This window comes from Onychomys torridus, chromosome 11 (assembly GCF_903995425.1).
Source record: "Onychomys torridus chromosome 11, mOncTor1.1, whole genome shotgun sequence".
NCBI lineage: Eukaryota > Metazoa > Chordata > Mammalia > Rodentia > Cricetidae > Onychomys > Onychomys torridus.
In genome coordinates, this window is record NC_050453.1 from 33092085 (window position 1) to 33115590 (window position 23506).

Here is a 23506-nt window from a genome sequence, read left to right on the forward strand (position 1 = left end):
TTTAGCATTTTTATTCAGCTTCTTTTCAAAACAGATTGAACAGAGTGGGAATATAGTTATAGATAGATGCTTAAGAGAATATATAAAATCATCAGACAAAAAAATCCAAATATAACTGAGCTCATGTCATACAAGGATTAATAAACTTCAAATTTCCTGGAGGTTCAAGAGATAAGGGCTGTGTTGTAGCATGACGTGATCCTTAGGAAGATACAGAATCACAGAGGGAGATGTTGTGATGTGTTATATCTTCTACTGAAAATATCCACAAAATTCTACAATTTAAAAAATTATCAAAAATTTACATAGTAGTTTTTCAAAGAGAGAACTGACAAACCAGTTTCCAGACTGTGAAAGTCCTCACCCTGAGACATCCTGTTCACTATTATCCTGTATAATAAAAAGAAACTTGAGGGTCAACTATCTCTCCCACCCTGGAGAAGAAACAAAGCTCTATTGATTTTCTTTACATCCTTGATGAAGGTTTTTGGTGCCATCATAGCCCCAGGACAGCTCTTTGAAGGGATTTTTCTGTTGTGTGTGTTTGGAGGCCAGGAGAGAAGAATGAGAACAGAAGCCCAGAATACACTGTATAGTTTAAACAGTGTCTTCAAGCCCTGGCTACCACAGGGTGATCTTTCTTCTGAGTTCCCAAGAAATGAGAGAGGGATCTAGGCAACATGTAAACATTGATCACTGTAACCTTAGAGAGGGCACTTCAGCTCCTACTGGTCGGTGGACACCACCCTTTCCAGATTCATAGCCCCATTGCTCTTCCTTTTGACAATGCCAAACGTCTAGAATATAGTAATCAAGTGCTGTTTTCAGTGACAGAAGTTTATTACAATAATCTTCTTACCAACAGCAACAATGTATCTCAAAGAGACATTTTTTTTCTCATTCCAAGAAGGTCTCTTAGTAGGCTCAAGGCATTCATGGGATTGAGCGGTCAACTGTCATGTAAGACGGGTTTTAAATATCTGTGAAGGAGGAAGTAGGGTGGGATCTGCATTTGGTCACATCTCCTAGAGTTGAACTTGGTGGACTCATCTCTCCCAAGAAAGAACCTGTGTTCTGTTCACCCTCGGAGTGGAATTCACAGAGGCACCTGGTTCACAATGCTACTGTAAGATCTTCAGTGGGCACAGAATCGACCAGGAGTTAGGTGGACAACAATCAATTCCCCGTCATTTATCTGGAGGTCTTCACAGGAAGTGTCAGGAGCATTTACAGTCAAGTAAACTATATCTTTGAAGGCCAAAGAAGCTACCACAGTGAAGTCAACCCTTTGACCATTGTTCATCATGGGCATAGAGATGGGACTTCGACCCTTACGGAAATGAAGGTTGATCTTGACCTCCTGGAAAAAGGAGCCCTTCATGTAGATGAGATAAAGCCCATCACAGGTGATGGCAATTGAGTTGTTCTTCACTTCCATGGTTTGATACTCATTCTTGGGTAGGTTGATGAATAGTCTCCCATTCTCACATCCTAAAAAGAATTGAACACGAGATTATTCCTAAGCAAAATATGAGACAAGAACCTTCCAGTACAGCTGGATCAGGTGAGAAAACCTAATAAGGAAGGAGAATTTAGAAGGAAAGCAAGGGAGCATTGTGGTGTACCAGTGTCTGTAACCTGCTTTACCCACCGACAGAGTGGAGAGGTTATAGCAGGTTATTGTCAGCACAGATGTGTGGCAAGAAAGATAGATTCCCATTTCCCCCTGATTTTCCAGAAACAAGAACTGATGGCATCTTCAGTGTTTACTTTCCAGCTGCATGGATAGACTAGAGCAAAGGTTAGACGTGATGGGACAACAGGACCTTCACTGGCTTGGCCCTGCCATTCCTTATTAGCTTGACTCAAAGCAGCTTCACTTAACCATTTCCTACACTTTCCCACCTGAGCACAAAATACAAATTCTCCACTTTCCTCAGGAACCAGACTCACTGATGGCATTACTAGCGATCTTTGCCAGCAGTCAAGGAAGCTTAGAATGTAACAAGGCACAGGGTGCTTGTGGGATGGAAGTGGGCTCAGTCCTGTGAAGCAGGGAGAAAGAGCCTGGGGCACAGCCATGTTTCTTGCTTCTTCCTTCTACCTCTTATAACTAGCATTTCCTGGACGGTATCTTGGGAAGAGTTAGTGCCACTGAGAAAGCAAAAAAGGAGGAAGAAGAGGAGGTGGAGGAAGAGAAGGAAGAAGAGGAGGAGGGAGAGGAGGAGGAGGAGGAGGAAGAACAGGAAGAGGAGGAGAAGGAGGAGGAGGGAGGAGGAGGAGGGAGAAGAGGAGGAGGAGCAACAGGAAGAGGAGGAGAAGGAGGAGGTGGAGGGAGGAGGAGGAGGGAGAAGAGGACAGGGAGCAGCTTTAGTGGTTTTGTGCCTGGCCTTTCCCAAGCAAGCCCAAAGCCTGAGTCTCTTCTAGTTCTGCATCAGCCTGAATAGCATCTTGAAGGGCTAAGCAACTAAAACTTACTCATCTACTCTGGCTCATGCTCCTCGGTGATAGGAACCAACAGGCCCCCAGTGCTGCCCCCAACTCAATAATTCTTACTTCATACCTGACCCAGGAGCTGTACTTTGAATAGAAAATAAGAATGAATTATTAAGACAAAATATACTTCCTGTTCAGCTCAAAGAACTTAATAAATACTCAAAAAACTAACACAGAAACTTCCAGTGGTTGGTGGAGATCAAGGACCCAAATGATAATCTCTTGATTAAAGTATCAGTTTTTCTTCATATAGGGCCTCCCCCAGCTCTCATTAAGGTATTACCATGTTACCGAGTAGAAATGGCAAGTGTCTTACAGCCAGCCTGCCTTAGAATTCTCTGATGAAAACAAAATGAAATTGCTACCCTAAAAACATTTCTAGGAGGATTAAGAAAGGCACATTAAGTACAGAGACAGGATCTGCTTTGGATCTAATGCCTTTTTCCCTGAAAATAAAATAATATTCAGACTCCAACAACTTGGGAATGCAACACATGCCTAAGGGAAATGACAGATCCTGTGTTCTAGGAAAATTAAGATAACAAAGAAAAGAGCCTAGTAAAAGCATAGATATGAGACTTTGGAGATGGCTCAGTCAGTGAGCCGTCTGCTGCACAAGACGAAGACCTGAGTTCAGTTCATCACACCAAAAAGGAAGAAAGGAAGGGAGGGAGAGAGGGAGGGAGGGAGGAAGGGAGGGAGGGAGGGAGGGAGGGAGGAAGGAAGGAAGGAAGGAAGGAAGGAAGGAAGGAAGGAAGGAAGGAAGGAAGAAGTAAAATACCAGACCCAGTGACACACTGACAACTATAAGCACATCTCTGAAGGGGCAGAGATAGGTGGATCCCTGGAGTTTTCCGGCTAGCTCATTTGGCTAAATCAGTGAGCTCCAGTTTCAGTGAGAGACCTTGTCTCAAAATATAAGCTGAAGAGCAATTAAGGAAGACACCCAGTGCTAACCCCTGCATGCACGCACGCGCTCTCTCTCCCTCTCTCTCTCTCTCTCTCTCTCTCTCTCTCTCTCTCTCTCTCTCTCTCTCTCTCTCTCTCTCTCTCTCTCTCTCTCTCTGTCTCTCTCTCACACACACACATGTGCACTCATAAACACAGACATACATGTACTACACAGATACACAAAAGAACAAGAGAAAGGTAACTGTTGGTAATACTTACTGGTAACTTGTGCTCTGAGACTTTGGATTGGAGGATACTTCACCTAAGGAAGGAGAAAAGATGGATGTTGAGAAAAAAAGAAAGGTGAGATGGATTCAGCAGCGCACAGAAAAAAACACTTGACAAAAGACAGCAGTGTTTTCTTTGAGGATTTGACCGAGACTTGCTACCCACTCCTTGCTTTTCTCCCACTATAACATCTCTTCTGGTGGGGAAAGATAATTCTGCTCTATCATGCAAGCGTCCAAAATCTGACTTCATTTCCACAAACTCTTCTTTGGGAGACTGTGTTTGTTCACAGGGCCCCAGTTCTCCATTAAAATAGCAGCACTCATTAGAAAGTCAGTCCCTCAGAGAATCAATCCACCAGGGGCACAGACTCCCAGAACACACTGGGAGAAAGTTCTGGGAGCTTTTTGTGTGCTTTCTCTTCCACAGGAGGAAACACATCCTGTTCTCAAGGGGCTAAACAACCTGCTCTAACCCTTCAAAGCACAATATGTTTGAATGCAGCCGGCCAGCTTGTTTATTTATTTATTTACTTTTTTATTTAGTGTGTGTGCAAGTGTGTGTGTGAGAGGATGTGTATACCTGCATGCATGTGTGCATGCACACATGTGTAGAGGTCAGAAGCCAACTTTCAGGAGTCAGTTGTTCTGTTATGGGAATTCAGCATATCAATCTCAGATCCTTAGGCTCAGGAGCAAACACCAAGAACCCTTTTGTTGTTGTTGTTGTTGTTTTTCGAGACAGGGTTTCCCTGTATAGCTTTGCGCCTTTCCTAGAACTCACTTTGGAGACCAGGCTAGCCTCAAACTCACAGAGATCCGCCTGCCTCTGCCTCCTGAGTGCTGGGATTAAAGGCGTTCGCCACCACCGCCCGGCAAGAACCCTTTTTAAAAGATGTAGTTTCTCATTAATTAGTTTTATGTATTATTTATGGTAGTGTGTGTGTGTGTGTGTGTGTGTGTGTGTGTGTGTGTGTGTGTGTGTGTGTCCGTGTTCCCACATGCACATACCATCAGACATGTGCATGTCAGGGGACAATTTTGTAGAATCAGTTCTCTCCTTCCACCTTTACATAGTTTCAGGGGCTCAAACTCAGGTTGTCATGTTGGGACCAGTGCATTTATCCACCGAGCCATCCCACCAGCCAATTACCTATTCTTTTATTTGTTTGGTTGGTTTTTCGAGACAGGGTTTCTCTATGTAGTCTTGGTGCCTGTCCTGGATCTCGCTCTGTAGACCATCCTGGCCTCGAACTCACAGAGATCCGCCTGGCTCTGCCTCCAAAGTGCTGGGATTAAAGGTGTGCATCACTGCCACCTGGACCAATTAGCTATTCTTAAGCCTTGGATCTTTCCCTTCTCGTCAACAGCTTTAAAAACCTAACATGAACCCAGTCAGCATATGAGAATAAGAAGTAAAGCAGTGAGGAGAAGCAGCTTGAAGATAAAAGCACACAGGACTTGGTAGCCAGAAAGACAGAGAAACTCAAAATGGAGCAAAGTTGAAGATCTATTGAGTGAAAATAATAAGGAGCAGAACCATATGTAAAGAACCGTCATGGCTGTTAAAAACCAGAAACATTTCTGTGCACACTGAGTATATCTCAAAGAATGCACCAAAAAGTCAGATACAGACACTGTCTCTGGAAAATTTAATTAGAAGCCTGAGGTCAGGAATAGTAGGGACCCTTTCTATGATATGGTGCATTCCCTACTAACAAAGAAAATAGGAAAAAGAAATGCCCACTGTTTCTGCCAAGAACCACAGCCGCAAGGTTATTTTTGGCAGAATGTCCTCATCAGAGGCATGGGAGAAATTTGTTTTCATGCCCTGAGCAGTGGAATCCCTACTTCCCACTCTCCTGGCAGACTAGTAGCCTCAGTCAAGAGGATTCCACTGGGAACTCCCCCACACAAATGCGGAATCCCCTACTTCTCTTTTAAATATTATCCTGGGCCTTCTTGAGCTGAAATAAACGGGTGGCAGAGGGATGAAGGAGGCTTTCCTGAGCCCCACCAGTCCCTAGGCTGAAGAACACAGTGATGCAATGTGGTGAGCATGTGGAGGGAAAGAAGTGTTGACTTGGGTAGGAATGTGAGTCTTGTCTCCTCCTACCCCTTACATGCTGCTTCTTTGCACTTGAGGAAGTGTTCTAGAAGACCTCCAAAAGACCCAATACCGTCACCACCACAATTCCCTAGACAAACAAATGGCCCTGTGCTCTGGGACCCATTGTCTGCATCAGTCTATGAAGTGGTCCAGGGCTCAGCACAACATGCACCTTCTGGGTTTTCATACCAGAAAAGCAAGTAACAGGTAGTCTTAGATTAAGTATCACAAGCTCCTTAAGCATCAGATTGCCATCTTTAAAAATCAGTACAACACTATGGGCATCCATTTCAGGACCAGTTTTCCATGGTATATATTTAAACTCCACCCCAAAAAATAACAACAAATGAAATAAATAAACAACAAACAAACAAACAAACAAAATAAAACTAGTCCAGTGTAATGACACACATCTTTAATCTCAGCACAGGAGGCTGAGGCAGATGGATCTTAACCTGGTCTACACAGTGAGTTCCTGGCCCACCAGAACTGCATGGTAAGACTATGTCTCAAAACACAGAAACAAAACAGAAGCTGCAACTGAGTTAATGAGCTACTCGCAAATGGGGAGAACAGGAAGTTTCCCAATTCACAGCCTGACTTCAAGATCTCTGATCTCAAAGGTCTTGTGAGTTGATTTCTTTCTTTTCTTTTTCTTTCTTTTTTATGGTGCTGGGGATTGAACCCAGGGCCTCTCACATTCTAGGAAAGTGCTTCACCAGCCACACCACCAAGCCACACTTCTTACACTTCTAAAAACCTTTCGGTTTGTGATACTGTCTTGTCAACTTTGAACTCCCTATTTTGACTGACTTTGCAAAAGACTCTAAAAAGTTCTTCTGTCTCTGTCTCTGTCTCTGTCTCTCTGTCTCTCTCTCTGTCTCTCTGTCTCTGTCTCTCTCTCTCTCTCTCTCTCTCTCTCTCTCTCTCTCTCTCTCTCTCTGTGTGTGTGTGTTGATTTCTATCTTTTTGTTGCCTGAATGTTGTAGGGATAGAAATGACCAAAAGGGCATCTTCTGGGACTGAGATATCTATCTATTGAGAGGCAGCCAGGAAAGCACAAGTGACTTCCTCCATTGGTTTGATCTACTGCAACCCCGGATATCCTGTTCCTTCTCCCAAAGGACACCTATAGTGGAAATTTGCATATCATCAGAAGTCTCTTAGAAACAACAATTTAGTGAATTCAGGTAATTTTATGAACTGAAGAAAGGTGATCCTTCCTGCTTCCAGAACTTTCAGCTCACATTCTGCACACCTGGTGCTCAGCACCAGCTGCCAGCTGCCCAGAGACATTCCCACACTTCCCAGAAACACGCCTACAATATCCAGAAACACTCCCACACTGCCCAGAGACTTATTACAAAGCTCAGAGACATCCCCACAGTTCCAAAGCCAATGTCATGCTTGGCCTGGCTGCAACCTCATTCTCAAGCTTTACACATACCTTTTCACATCTTATGATTAAATCAACTCTTCTCTTTAATCCTCTTCCCTTTAGATGAAGAACCAGACAGGAGAAGACAAAGAGCAGATTGATTGGCCTCAGATTTGGTTCAAATTGTGGCTTTTCTGGCTTTGTGAATTTGGAAAAGACATAAACCATTTCTCAGCTTCTATACAGATGACTAAAAAGCTTCATACTGCAAATGAATGCCCCAAGAGCTAACAGTGTGGTTTAAGGAAAATAATGTTAACTTCCCAGCAGTTTGCCTGACATAAATGCTCAGAAATGACTGCTTATTCTCTTCGCAATTTCCAGAATGTCTACTTATCTGCTTCTGCCCATCAGAATCACAAGCCCAGGTCCAAATCAAATCTTTGATGCTTGACAGCTGTATCCCCATACCAAATATTTTAAGACACTTTGTTCATATAAAAACTTACAGAAGCTGCAGTCATAACCACTAATACTTGGATTCAACCAAAAGTTCTGGAGAAGATAAAACTATGGAGAAGCCACAAGGAGACGATTACCTTCAGAGCTAATAGGAAGTAAGTCATCTGGCCTTGAAAAGCTGTGGAGAAAACTTCACTTTGTATATCTGTATAAAAGAACCATCAGAGAAGGCTACACTCTGTGTGATTCCAGCTGTAAAATGTTCTGGTTGAAGCAAATCTATACAGACTAAAAGATCTGGGGATGCCCCAGATCAGGAACTGGGGGAAGGGTGCTGAGTAGGGGCAACACAGGAGATGTTTGGGGATAACTAAGCTATAATGGGGAAATATGTGTCGTTATACATTAGTCAAACCATAGAATACAGAAAGTAAAATATCAAAAGTAAACCCTATAGTAAAACAAAATCACTCTTGACTGATAATGTCTTCAAGAGCTGTAAGTCGTATCTCCTCTACTTAGAATATTTTCATGGAATCTTTAGAAAATTGTTTTTAGCTTGCTGATTTTCAGCTTTTTATCTGTGAAGTGGGGAAAAAAGTCTATTGTCTCAGAAGGCTGGTGTTAGGTCAAATGAGATAATATGTGCGAATGGTCAACACTTGACAAGAAATATTCCAGGGGTCAACAAATATCAGCTATTGTTTTTTGATACACAGAAAACAAGGTTAATGTCATTTTTATGATTTATTCACCATAATATTGTGTTTGATCTATGAAAAATGGAAGGATAAATTAAAGAATAAAACAAAACTACCAAAGCCCTTGAATCAAGTTCTCTCTATCTGTAACCCAGAAATGACCTGGGCCTAATGAGAAAGTGTCCCAGAAACAATCCAAAGACATCTGGTCTACCCCACATATTAAACACCATGTCTGAATGCCAAGAAGAACAAAAAACCCAGAGCATACCCAGATACTAAGGAAACTGGAAGTATCGAAAAGCTAGAGGGTTTCCACATAATCACAGCTTACAGACCAGTTTCCTTACTCTGCAAAGTACGAAGGTCTCTCACCAGTCTCAAAATTCAAGATCAAATTCCAGAATCATCCACCACTTAGTACAACCCCGGGGGGTTAAATAGGATTGTCTCAGAAGCATAAAAACGTACAGAAGAAGCCATCTTCTATTGAAAATAATGTCTCAGAGGAAGAAATTAAAGCCCATGAAGTGAAGGGACTTGACTCCTGTCCCCAATTCCACTACAGATTTTATTATATCATCCAGTGATTTTTTTTTTCTTCTTCCCTGTTTAGATTGCTAGGGACTGAATCCAAGGTATTGTCTATATAAGACAAGGGCTCTACCACTGAGTCATAAGCCCTTTCTTTCCTTCCTTCCTTCCTTCCTTCCTTCCTTCCTTCCTTCCTTCCTTTCTTTCTTTCTTTCTTTCTTTCTTTCTTTCTTTCTTTCTTATTTTTAAAGAGTCTCACTAAGTTGCCCAGACTGGCCTAGAACTTACTTTCTATCCCAGGATGTCCTTGATCCTCCTGCCTCGGCCTCTTAACTGGAGACTGTAGCTCTATGTCACCAGGACTGACATCAATTTCCTGTACATACAAATATGAAATGAAAAGAAACTGCCTTGAAGATCATATTACTATTCCATGCCTGTGTTCTTGTATCCACTTCAGCACCAACACTGAAGAAGAAAAGTTGCCACACAGCAGATCGGCAATGACCTCATCATGATGGTGCCCAGGGAAAACCCAGATTCCATTCTTCCTCCTCAACACCACTGGGGACAGCTAATGACATCATAATGTCAGTCCAGTGGTGCTTAAATGCTAAGATGCATTAGAATCACCTGGGAAATTTTGAAAAACAAAAGCAGAGGTGTTCAACTTATTCACGAAGCCCCAACTCAGAAGGTCTGGGTTGCCAGGCATGATGGCACATGTAATATCAGCAGAGAGGCAGAAGCAGGTGGATCTCTGTGAGAGCTCCTGGTCATCCTGGGCTATAGGGCAACTTCCAGGCAAGTTAAGGCTACATAGTGAGACCCTGTCTCAAAGAAAGAAATAAAAAATCTGGGTGGAGCCAGGAATATACACTCCTACAAGAATCCAAGACTCACAGTTTGAAAATCACTAAATTGTTGACTTCTGAAGGCCAAAATCCAGAGAGAAGGTTACTCAATAAGCCCTGTGGGAAAAAACTGGAACTCAAGAAATGTTTGTTGTTCCCAGAGAGCTAGTCAATAGTGAATAATGACATAATTATCATATTATTTGGTGGTTTGGATAAAAACAGCAGCAAGTTATTAAGCATTGCTTGACATAATGTTACCAGATTATATACATTCTGAAATAGTATAACTTGGTTTTTCTTTATCCCTGAATAAAATTCCATTCTAAACATGTATAACTTTGTCTTTAACCACTCATCTGTCATTGTGTTAAGTGAAACAAGTCCGATCCAGAGAGACAAATACTGCAAGTTTTCTCTAATAATGTGGAATCTATATTTATGTGTAGCTCATAAAAGTAGAAAAAGGGGCCAGGTGATGGTGGCGCAAGCCTCTAATCCCAGCACCTAAGAGGCAGAGTCAGGTGGATCTCTGTGACTTTGAGGGCAGCCTGGTCTACAGAGTGAGTTCCAGGACAGCCAGGGCTACACAGTGCAAAAGAAAGGAAGGAAAGAAAAGGACCTTGAGAGAGGAAGAAGAGTCTAAAAGAGGAGTGAAAAGGGGCATGAACAGTAAAGGAATATATGTGACATGAGAACAGACATGGGACCATTTTTAAGAAGGAAAAGGACCAGCAAAGGGTGGGGATGGTGCACGATAAGGTCAGTGAGTGAGGCAAAAAAAGCAAATTAGAATGATGCAAATATATAAAAATGCTGCAGTGAAATGCTTTACTTTGTATGTTAGCTAAAGCAAATTGATAAAAATAAATAAATAAAAGTACTTTAAAACTAAAAACAAATTATTGCTATGTGACAGCCATTATACTCAACTTTGTGAACACAAAGGTAAAACATACACACTCCTTGGTTTGGGCAAACTTGTACTCCATTAGGAAAAGCGGTCTCTCTACAAGAACCCTTAGGAACTATCAACATGCAATGTATTCCACAGAGTTCCAGAAAATGCAAACACAATCATCTCACGGTTTGGTAGCACGAGGAGAAAACACCTGGCTCTAGGTTTTGAAAGAATGAAGACTGGGATCAGCAAAAGACACTCCACTATGAGCTGAAGGAAACACCTACCAATGAGGCCATTCTCTGTATAGTTAAGAAAAGGGGCAGCCAGGAGGTGGTGGCACACGCCTTTAATCCCAGCACTTGGGAGGCAGAGCCAAGTGGATCTCTATGAGTTTGAGGCCAGCCTGGGCTACCAAGTGAGTTCCAGGAAAGGTGCAAAACTATACAGAGAAACCCTGTCTCGAAAAACAAACAAACAAAAAAAAAAAAAAGAAAGAAAGAAAAGAAAAGGGGAAACAAAGAACTGAGAACTTCTGGTAGTGCCTTGCACTGAGATAATCTTGTTGAAATCCATCACCTTCCCCCAACCCCTGCTTAAAATCACTCTATGACACAGAACAATTGCCTGTAGTTAGAAATCAGAAAATGAGTACCAATGCTGTTTAGAACGTGTTAAGGAGGAAAAGCTACTGAGTTCAGAGTTACAGAGATCACTCTTTTCTTTATTCCAGGATACTTTAAAAATAAAGAGTTCATAAGAAAGCATTTATCTGGAGTACAAGACTGATTTGAACTGTTTTGTTCATTATTAAATAAGATCAAAATTTTGAATTTGGGGATAACTGTCAAAATACTCAGATTTAAAAATACCTAGAAGGGATTGGGGATTTAGCTCAGTGGTAAAGCACCTGCCTGACAAGTGCAAGGCCCTGGGTTCGATCCTCAGCTCAAAAAAAAAAAAAAAATACCCACAAGTTCCCCAAAAGTGACTCCTCAGACAGAACCCCTGTACGTTCTCAATAGATTCCATTGAGAGCGTCATCCTGTGGGCTCTGACTGGGTGTACCTGAGAAGAGAAGAACAAGCCTTCAGAGAAGCTCAAAGTGAATGCATGGAAGAGTTGGAATTAGATAACTCCTTGGCATGTCCAATAACATAGATGAGAGAATGCAATACATGGTCCTTCTCCAGCTGCTCATACCATGTCCCCAGGAAGGTGATAATTTTTTAAGAGATCATCTTTGGAGAGTGTGAGCTTCTGATTCTGACTCAATGGGATGTGACATAATGCTGTTGACCTTATACTCATCTGGCATTTGTCTGGAAGAGGGCAACTGTGCCAGGAGCAAATGTTACTCATCAAATATGAAACCAGGAAGTAGGCTCTGCAGTCATATGTGGAGCTTGCTATCAGGGCACAATGTGTAGATCTTGAGGGGGCACATGAATAGCTGTGAGTCACTTGAGGAGACTGGGAAATCTGAGACAGTGTTCCCTTAGCCCACCATGCCACCTTCACTGTGACAGAATTGCTGTTCCCACCTTGAACTTCTGCCATCTGAGATCTGAGAGGTCAAGAAAGCATAGCCTAATAAGTTCTTAGGCTGCATCTCAAAACAGAAAAGTAGCATGTGTTACACTTCCACACTCCAGTGGACTAGGAGGGTAGAATTCTCTGCTGGAGGATTTACTGTGTACTTCATGGAAGCAGCCTGTTGAAAAGAGTGGGCTCTGCTTCTGATCAAAACAACCCAGAACCTCATTTAGGGAAAGGATTGGGAATAGAAACAGGCAAAATCTTGGCCAAGAAATCTTGAATATTTATAATAATGTATCCCTATATAATCCCAGTACTCAGGAGGCAGAGGCAGGCGAATCTCTGTGAGTTCGAGGCCAGCCTGGTCTACAAAGCGAGTTCCAGGAAAGGTGCAAAGCTGCACAGAGGAAAAAAAAAAAAAACAATGTATCCCTAAAGTTACATCTTCTTAGAGACAAAGGCGGTGACTTTGTAAACCTTGCTTTAAAAAGTTTACAGAGCTTTTTTGTGAACATTAAATCTCTCCTCCAAAAATCTTCACATTTACCCTGAATACCTCTGTCAGCACCTTTTCCATTCAACCTCTCCTGAACTCATCTTTGCCTTCTTCCCCACTCCCCCAGTCTGCTGATAACCTAGAGACCTCGGCTTCTGAGTGTCCCCACTCCTGCTGTCCAACTACTAGTGCTGCTTGTTTGTGGATCCCTGGAGGGACTCACCACTCTCTGTCCCAGAGAACATGGACTGTGGTTTCATTGTCTCTGGTTCCTAGGAGTAATCTCAGATATTCAACGGAACAACAAAAACAGTCCATATACATGGAGCCTGAACATTAAAATCCACGAAGAAGTGTGTGACTGAGCTAATACAGCAATACTTTGTATCCTCAAAAGCAAGATTTTGTTTTTGAGAGAGGGTTTCTCTATGCAACAGCCCTGGCTGTCCTTGAACTAGCTCTATATACCAGGCTGGTCTGGAACTCGCAGAGATCCAATGCAAAATATTCTTGTTCTAGGATTTTTCCACTCCAAATTAGCTGGGGAATTCTTCATATAACACTGATAGAGGGATCTACCAAAAACATTTCTCTCTTACTCCCCTCACCTCCCCTCAGTGATTGAGGGGGTCGCCACTAAAATCTTCTTGCACTAGATGAACAGTTAAGCAACTGGAAAGGTACATTTACAATCCACCCACTGTATCAGCACATTTTATGCTAGGTCTCAAACATAATGGCACCCAGTAATTACATTCACTGACTTGTGACGGCTCTTCGTCTTTCAGACCCGGTTAGACCTAAGCCAGTAGCTGTGTGGTCACGTAAAAGCTGACGGTGTCTCTTGGAACACTGCACATTGCCCACGATCTCTGTGTCCAACCTCAATCAAAATGGCTGGACTGCCGTGCCTAATGCAGCACCATTGCAAAAGTTCATCAAATCATGTCATGGAATTCCAAAGAGTAATCTCTAAACATTGTGTGACAGGAAGACCTTCCGGAACCACAGATCTTAACAGACCCTGTTGATGGAAGAAAAGCTGCAGGCCTCTTCCTCCTGAGAAGAGCTCCCTCTGGTAGTTAATGAACACTCAATGTACTTGGTGCAGTGAGGTGCCTAGATCCATTTGTATGAGGCTGAACTCTCAGCATGTGCTCTGAGGGAAATGAGGTTGGTGAAGGGTAAAATTGTCAGATGATAGCAGCAGGGCAAGGGTAATGGTGACAGTGATGATAACCCCATTTTAAGTTAAAACTTTTCAACTAATTAACAGAAGAGAAACCAACTGCAAGTGGACAAGATCCTCACTTTTTAAATCTCAACTGAAAAGCAAAGCAGGTGTAGCCTCCTGAGAAATTCTTTCTAAATATCTCTGCCCTGCTTGGCTAACGGGTGCTTGTCATATGCTCCACCATTCTCATTTAGCTGCCTTCTTTTCCCACTGGTTTACCAACTCTATCACAACAAGGAGGACCACATCTTCCTTTTTCACCATTGTGTCATCCTCAGAGCCTGGTAGGAAGCCGATGCTCCACCAACATTAATTTAGAAAAAAAAAAAAAAATGAATAAATGGTTTCAGTGGGTTGAACAACATGCCCTTCAAATGCATGTCTACCTAAAACTCAGAATGTGGCCTTATTTGGAAATAGATATAAATAGAGTTCTTACAGATATAAGTAGTCAAAATGACATCAACAGGATTAGGGTGGGTCCTAAACCTAGTATGACTGGTGCTCTTCAAAGAGAGAGAGAGGTTCCACAAAGACAAGAAGATAGCCATGTGATGAAGAGGGCAGAGGTTGGTGTGAAGCCAAAGAACTGGAAGGAGTTTTGGCAACCACCCACAGCGGGAGAGAAGGAAGGAAGGATTCCTGCCTAGAGCCATCAGTGAGAGCATGACCTTGCCAGCATCTCCCACCTTCAGGACTGTGAAAATCAATTCCTGTCATTTAAAGCCACACAGTTGGTGATACCTAACTGCAGATGCCCCAGAAAAACCACTGAACAGTTGAATGTGCATTTGCAGGTAGTGTAGAAATCACACAACGTATCATTACATTAATTACTTGAATTGGTGTCTTAGAGGCATTAAACACATGTTTTACAAATTATTTTATAATGCAGCAGGCCTTATTTTCCTCCCTTGTGGACTATATTGATGTTTCTCTATAACTTATAATATTAACCGTCACTATTAAAACCTTCACCTGACTACTAATTGGATTCCAGGCTCATGCTGCTGATGCCTGCAAGGAAGCCCAGCCCTCAGCGGGCTTAAACATCACTTAAGCTCACTGGGGTCCTCAATGTGTTTCACACCAACACAATGCTATACTTTGTAAGGAAAGCTTTTATCCATAACATTTATTAAGGAGTATGGAAATAATATGTGAGGACCTCTTTTTTCTATCTTTGTTAGTCAGTGGGCATATTTTAAAATATTATCAAAGAGCCAGGCAATAGTGGCACATACCTTTAATCCCAGCACTCTGGAGGCAAAGGCAGCCTGGTCCACAGATGGAGTTCCAGGACAGGCTCCAAAGCTACACAAGGAAACCCTATCTCAAAAAAGCGAAACCAAAAATAAAAAATAAACAAACAAAAAATTTAAAATGTTATCAAAGACAAAGTTGTATAAATTAACCTATCTACGGGACACTTCAGAAATCTAAAAGAAATCAGTCACTCAGGTCATTTCAGTGTTCCCAATATTGTGAGCCAGACCACATGTTTCTTGTAGATATAATTTTCTGCCGTTCAACAGCCAAGTCTCTGGAGAACAGGAAAATGTGAATGAAAATCAATAAAAACTAAAATAGCATGGTCCATTGTAATCCTATAATTCTAGATTTTTCTTAAATAATAATGGCTTATTTATTTACTTTTTTATATGGATGTGCCTGCCTGAGTTTTTGTGCACCATGTGTGGGTGCCCACAGAGGCCAGACAAAGGTGTCAGATCCCCTAAAACTGGAGTCACTGATGGCTATGAGCCACTTGATATTGGTTCTGGAAGCCAAACGAAGTCCTCAGAATAGCACTAACACTCTTATCCACTAAGCCATCTCTCCAACCCTAAATTGTAGATTTCTTTGAACCACATTTAACCAGACACTGAACCTAATAACACTTCACAGCTTCATAAATTCTCCCTGTCTTCTTTTATTCTCTACTACAGCTGTAAATAACTCTTAACTAGAAATCTATGTTTAGAAGGAGAAGGAGGAGGAGGAGAAGGAGGAGGAGGAGGAGGAGGAGGAGGAGGAGGAGAAGGAGGAGAAGAAGAAGAAGAAGAAGAAGAAGAAGAAGAAGAAGAAGAAGAAGAAGAAGAAGAAGAAGAAACAGAACTCTTTCCAAGGTGGATTATTTTAATTCTCGAATTTACAATACAGAAATCAAGTCTATGAAGCTATGATTAATCTTAACATGGTATGTTTGCTGAGTTATGAGGTGGTTGAATGTCTGTGTTTATGTGCACACACCCACTACAAAGTGTGGCAGTGTGCTTATGTAAATATGTCCATGAATAGTAATAATAGTTTTGGCCTTAATGAAGCTCGGTATTCAAATAGGTGATCCTCCCAACTAAGTTCCAATTTCAAAAGTATTAAACTGACATACAGGGAATTTACTCAGGATGATGAAGTTAAAGGCCTGGAACAAGCCAGACTTCTGGTTCCCATTCACTGCATACTTCATTACACTTCAACACCTCTCCCTAAAGTCTAAGACAACCTTCCATACTTCTGCATAAAGAAGTATTTTTGCTCCTTCATTTGAAAAGCATCAAAACTAGCAAAGCACAGGATGTTAGAGATTCCAATTTCAAACTGACTCTTCTGTTTATTTCACCAATGACTATGGAGAGAGAAGCATGCTATATCACAGCTAGGGATTTAGTTCTCTTTATTTTCTGTTTATGTGTTAAATCAACAAAATAACACTGCTGTGGTTTTCTGACTCACATGATCACAAAGGATTAGTGCTGGTTTTCCATGAACACAAACACCCTGAAATGGGAAGACAGTGGCATGTTCTTTGAGAGTATAGGGCACAGAGGTAATTGCTACCAAAAGGAAAAGAATAAGCAAGGCCAGGTTGCTAGCCCCTTGGCAAGGCTGAGTCTGCTCAGTGCTCATAGCTTCAGGCAACGGTCAACAAAGATAAGTAGGGAGATCATATCCATAGGTTGGCTTGTGTTTGTGTCTATATGTGTACTGTATATAACATTTTTTTCAGCATAATTCCCACAATTCACATTAGTCTATTCTATTTTAAAGAGTTGGGTCTGAATACACATGAACCTAAATTGCTTGTTTAGAAAATACCATCACTGTGTGAACAAGAATAATATTGCCCAATAGTGCTCCTCCTCATCTATGTGAGTGAGCACTAGATTCCTGAGAATATGGCTTCATCTTAGATCAGCAGAGGTTACTAAATGAATTTGGTTAAAAAGGAGGGCAGGAGGGCATGGTTAGTTTTACTGTGGTGCCCCCTAGTGCCAGGTGAGATTAGGTTAATTTCTGTATTGTCAATCTAGATCCCATACAAGAAGGAAAATGTGGAGAATCATCAGTGTTTGTACCTGCCCCCTTTGGCATAAAACAGAAAAAATCAAGTTTCCTAGCATGGTTTCCAAGATCCTTTGCCATCCATGCCTGCCTAGATCTTCAGCGTCTACCTCCATCCTGTATGAACAATCAGCGTCAGTCCTGTGGAATGATTTGCTATTGTGTCTACCCTCCCCCACCCCTCCTGTCTGTCTTCCTTCTAACTTCAGTTGAATTGTGTTATCTCTTCCCTCCATTCCTCTGACTTCCCACACACATTCCCAGACATCTCAGGCAACTCCTCCTCTCTGCCCCTTCCCCCCACTCCCCACGTTGGCCCTTGAACAAGTGTCTGCCTCTGTTGTCTTTTGCCTCACCTCAAATCTTGACCATTAATCCAAAGAGGTTTTTTTTTTTAAAAGGAAAAACCTTCAATGCAGGTGTTTTTGTTTTTGTTTTTGTTTTCCATTCTAAAGGTTCAAACAGTGCGCGATACAAAAAAGCACTCAGAACGAATATAAGGATGCTTTACCTGATAAAAAGAATCCTAGTACAGGAGTCAAAATTGCCTAGTTAATTAAGTATATAGGTGACCATGAGCAGTTTACTTACCTTCTTTTGGCTTTTTTTTTTAAGACTGTGTCTAATATCTACTCAAAAAAGGTCTTTGGGCCATTCATTAATACACACCACCAGGGCCTCAAAATTCTTTATGATGAATTAATTAAACACTCCAGAGATCCTTTTTCTAATTCTCAAAGAGTTGCTCAGAAAAAGCAAGTTCTACTTTCATTTGAAGTTATTTTATGTATATGGTTGACTAATTTCTAAGAAAAAGACATGTTAGAGTACATGTAGCCACTTAAATTAAGCTAATTCTAGACAAAGAGTTAAGACAAATTCCTCTTTCCGGTATTTAACAATACAAAAATAAACTGTTGAAGTTATGATATGAAACATCACCAAGAAACTGAATTCTAATTCTGGCTCTCCTTCACACAGACCACTTCTGCTTTTCCCAGCAGAACAAGCAACAAGCAGGTGGGATTTGCTAAGGAAAAAAGTATTCAACTCTTTAAAAAAAGAAATCACGATAAAGATAACACAGAGCTTGAAAGACTTCAACAGCCCCAGAACATACAGATATAATTTACCAAAGCTCCTCACAGACTAGAGAGATAGTTCGGATGATAAAGTATTTACCTAGAAAATAGAAGAACCTAAATTCAATCCTCAGTCAGAACTCACATAAAGATGCCAGGCATAAGAGTGTGTGCTTGTAATCCTGGTGCTGGGAAGGCAATGCCAGGAGGATCCCTGGCTTCCACTCACCAGACAGTCTAGCCTAATTGGTGCACTCCAGACCAATGAGAGATGTTGTTAAGAGAGTGGGAGGCATTTCTGAGGGTAGCGTTTGAGTTCCTTCTCTGGCCTCCACATGCAATTGCCCATACACATACAGCCATGTACACAAACACAAGCACCCACACATAAACCTGTACATGTGCATACACACACATATACACACACACAGCCACAGACACCACATTAAGAACAAGAATCTTTCCTTCTGCCATTGCTTCCTAGTTAAAGTTCCAGGTAAGACTGAAGCCTGGCGCCTTAAAAGTAATGCCCAGTGTGCAGAGTCAGCAGCCGCAGCATTCGGTTTTTATAATTCAAGTGACTGATGTCCTAGAATTTTTGTGTCTTTCCTCAATCTACACAAGATGTTTTATGAAGTCAGAACAGGTTATTTCAATAACTACAGAGAGCATAAATTAAGCATAGAAAATATATGCAGGAAAATAGGTTTTCTTCCAGGCTAGTCTTAAGAGCCAAGAAAGCTGTACATTTAGGCACAAAAATCTGCTAATGCACCCTTTCTGTTCCTTCAGTCCTCAGGCCTGCTCTTTGCAATGACATGCTCATTAGCTGCTGAGCTGAAAGAGACCTCAGTGTCCATCTCTTACAACCATATCCTGTTACCAGTGGGAAAACCAAGAACTCTATAAGATGTAGGTAAGGGCTGTCTCTCTCTCTCTCTCTCTCTCTCTCTCTCTCTCTCTCTCTCTCTCTCTCTCTCTCTCTCTCTCTCTCTCTCTTGGCCAGGGGTGGAGAGTGCATTTCAAAGACAAAAACTGCTTTTCATATATGTGAATGAAATTTAACCCAGTAATTACTATTACTAAATAAACTTGAAGAGAAAGATGACTACCAGATAGAGTTTAGAAGCTGTAACTTTAGAATCTTGAATGTAGGAAATTAAGGCTAAAAAGTAAAGCTAAGAAATAAGGGGGGGAAAGGCAGGATTCTTTTTTTTTTTTTTTTTTTTTTTTTCAAAATACCTTGCTCCTACAACAGAAAAGCCCCTTTTCCTGAGTACAGAATAAGCTGAGCAGTTCGGTTTCCCCTGACACATCATCACTACAATGTGTGTCTCCCAGGAGAGGCTTAATTGCATCATGCCCCACCACCTGGCCCACCACGCCAAACCTCAGTATTTCAAAGTCTCACCAGTCCCTCGGTCAAGACGTTATCTTCTCCCCTCTCATCTCTTCCTCTGTCAACACAGTTCGAACAAGCTACAGGGAAAATGCTTTCCACCTATCCATGCTCTCCTCCCCTTAATAAGCAAGATTAAATATAATGATCCATAGCATTCCCCAGGTCCTAGAACAGTGTAAAAATTCTAAATAGCTAAGCCCCCAGATCATCTCTATCAAGAGCAAACAGGTTGCTTATTTCATCAGCAAACAAACAGTTTCAATGTCCAATGTACCTCTCCTACTTTTGATTCCATTTCTGAGCCAAGAGCATAGAAAACAAATTCCCTCCTAGACTGCAGCTTACCTCAAGGACCTTGAGATATGGCCTTAGTTTGATTCCCCACCTCTTCCACAGAGCTGCTGGGTGACTTGAAGAAAGGACACCTATACTTACCATGCCCTGGGTAAGACTCCACGGAGGCCCCAGACACCAGCAGTTTATGCCTGTGTTTCACTTTTTACTCTCCCTTGCCCGGTTCCTTTGTGTGCCTGGTTACCCTTGACTGGGGCCTTGTATCCTGTCTTCACCATGCCACAGAGTAAGGAAACACACAGCCCTGTGGTTTGAGAAGGCTCAAGACTCCCTGACCTATTCAACGCTGTTCTATTTTTGGTTGCTCTGTTTGCTTTCTTCTCAGAAGAGCCTAATTCCGGTCTGCATCTTAGGCATCCTACCACGGACACAGTACTCTACCCTGGCACCTTTTCCCCAAAGTGCCTTCTTGTCATCCAGAGTCCCGCAAGAGTCCTATGTGGAGTGGAGGAAAGAGGACCAATATGGTGGTACTCTGATGGCTAAGCACCACAGCAGCTATATTCCGGAGTTTGTAGACACAAGCAAAAAGCACTGTACACGCTTCAGCAGTCATGAACACACACACTCCCACCAGCTTCTATATACCAAAAATCTCACTTCCTGTAAACAGAGACAAGCCCAGGCATTTGCCAGGACAGTTTATCATATCCTGATTTAATTTGAGGTAGCTGTGTCTCTGACATGTCCCTTAAAAATAAGTTCCATTTTGTCTGTCATCCACCAGGGAAAGATTTCCTGACATAAAGCAACCACTGAGGAAACAAGAATTATGAGATCCAACAAGGGATTAAGGGGAGACTATAGAGAGTTATCTGCTACAATGAAGAACATTAAAAACAAAAAATGGGCTTTTAGAGTGGTTGTCAAAAAAGACTATGTGATTAAGTTATTGATGCAAGTGTGTGAGCACGTATGCAAACAAATGTGCACACACATGTTGCAGCCCTTCAGATACAAGGGTAGTGATGGGAAAGGACTTAATATTGACACCTGGGGATTTTTAAAAATCCAGGTCCCATTGAGTATCTGCAGATGCATATGATAGGAAGTAAATGGGTCTGTTGCTGTTACTCATCTTTTTATATTGATCCGTTGATCAGACACGGAGCCACCAGGATGAATAGACAAATCAATGACCCAAAGCTTCAGGGTGACAGCTCATCAAGACACATTGGGATTTTTGCATTACAAAGAAAAAGACAAAAAAAATATCTAGAGCAGGGTCTCTCTGCCCTTCAGTCTGCCCTAACACTGCTACTGTTGAAATGGGAAGGAAAGGAGACACCAAAGGGTGTTTGACCACACTTTACAGTCACCTGATGGCAGTGGCAGGGCCCTCAGCAGTTTCAGCATTCGATTATTTTCCAGGTGACTGCAGCTGTTGTAACTGCCATTCAGCAAGAGCTGGAGGAAAAGCAGCACCCATTGGTGCATCTTACCGGAGAAGGATAGAGGTGCAGGCAGATGTAGACCAGGCACAGGAGTAGCCCCACTCCCTGAATCCCAGAGACCACCATTGATAGCTTCTTCCACTTGAACCTTGGCCTTGATCCATTTTCCAGATTCTCATCCAGAGGTTGAACCCTTTCCCCTTCCATCTCCATGGTCCAGGTGCAGAAAAGATGCAGATGTGGCGAAGGGGAACCTGGGGAAGACTGGTCTTTACCACACAGAAGATAAGGGCAAAGCCAAGCCTGTGGGTCAGAAGATAGACAAAGGTCCCAGAACCTGAGACAAAAGGCAATTGAAGGAGTGGGCCAGACTCTCTCAGTTTTAACTCTGCAGATTTTGCAGGCGGGGGAACTTCTATGTGACTAATCTGAATTTCCCCTTTACTTTCTTTCTTTTTTTTTCCCTCTGGGCTAACAGGGAGTTGTTTTTGTGGCATTCCAGTTATGAATTGAGTGACTTCTAAATGACAGTCACAAACATGGGCTGTTAAGTTTTTTATTGCAGTTAAGTTTTTTATTGCACCAGTAAAGATAGATAAAGATCATCTTTTTTCCTTTCCTTTTTCTTTTTTCCTTTCTTCTTCTTCTTCTTCTTCTTCTTCTTCTTCTTCTTCTTCTTCTTCTTCTTCTTCTTCTTCTTCTTCTTTAAGCAATTCACTTATCAATCCCTCAAGACATCTTAAACCACAGAAGAGATTTGAGGAAAAAGCTGCCCTGATATCCTTGTCTTTATTATGCAATTACTCTCCCGGCCCATTTTACAGATTAAGAAAATAAAATCCATGCAGCTTGTTCTTGAGATGAAAAGGACTAAAAGAAAAATAGGAAAGTGGATTATGCAGATAGGTATAAAGGCAAGATCTTATAGTAACATAGTACATTACATTAAACCAAATAAATTAGTATGTATTGAGCAACTATTGTGTGTCGGACACTGTGTTAAATGACCTTGCAGCCATCATATTTATTCACTTCAGGAAAACTCAATAAACACATAATTAATTTTCTAACATTAGAAAAGAAGCAGAAGAAAATTCTGTTGTCCCCCCCCTACCCCTTCACTCCACTTTATATTTTCCCCACACATAATTTCTGCATGAGTAATTCAAGTAACCTTTGAGCGTTGCTATTTTCTTTGAAGTGCTGGCTGGACTCAGAACCTGCTAAGTAAAAATATCTTCCCAGGGCTGGAGAGATGACCCAGTGGTTAAGAGCACTGGCTGCCCTTCCTGAGGCCTGGGGTCCAATTCTCTGCTCTCACATGGTGGCTCACAAACCATCTGTAATTCTACTTCCAGAGGATCTGATGACCTTTTCTGACCTTTATGGGCACCAGGCATTCAAGTAGTACACATACATGCAAGCAGAACATCCATATATTGAAAAAGCAAAATAAAAACCTTTTATCCTTCCAATAGACATTGATTACCCTTTCTCACTGACATGCACAATGAAATGAAATAAATGTGAAATAATAATGTCAAGTCCAAAATGGCAGAATATTGAGTCTGTAATATGAAGTCAGTTCTATATAAGATAGCACAGGGATGCTGAACATAACTCTCTCTCTCTTTTATGGGAAAGTGTGTCTCATGGTTTCTCATGGAGACTTCAACAGACATTTAAAGAAAGAAGTGTGAGAAAAATATCCTGAATTCTAAAAAGATAAGAAGGTACATGAAACTTCATATTTTTCACAACTAAAAAAAATCCTGGATATGAGGTATATTCAAAAGAAAAACAAGTTGCAGGAAATGGAAAGTTCTTTGCCACAATAGTCAACAATTTAAATAAGTTGATGCCTTCATTGTAATAATGATGCTTTGCATTTGAAGAACATCCTGGGAGCTAAGGCATGCATACAAGATTTAAAGCCAAAAGTGGAACTCAGGTTCCACATAAGCTACTCTGCCACAGAGATTCCCTCAGCAAGCATGAGCGAGGCACAGTGTGAAGACAAAATGTGAAAGAAAAATCAGTGTGTAA

At 41.6% G+C, this 23506-nt stretch overlaps 1 protein-coding gene across 1 annotated transcript; it reads right to left on the reverse strand.

Annotated features, from left to right (window-relative positions):
- Positions 1 to 1135: 1135 nt before the first annotated feature.
- Tnfsf4 (TNF superfamily member 4) lies at positions 1136 to 21667 on the reverse strand. The gene is made up of 3 exons (XM_036202003.1): positions 21509 to 21667; positions 3667 to 3709; positions 1136 to 1491 (listed from the first exon to the last, which is right to left on the reverse strand). The coding sequence occupies exons 1-3, from the start codon at positions 21665 to 21667 to the stop codon at positions 1136 to 1138; spliced, it is 558 nt and encodes a 185-aa protein (XP_036057896.1).
- Positions 21668 to 23506: the final 1839 nt, after the last annotated feature.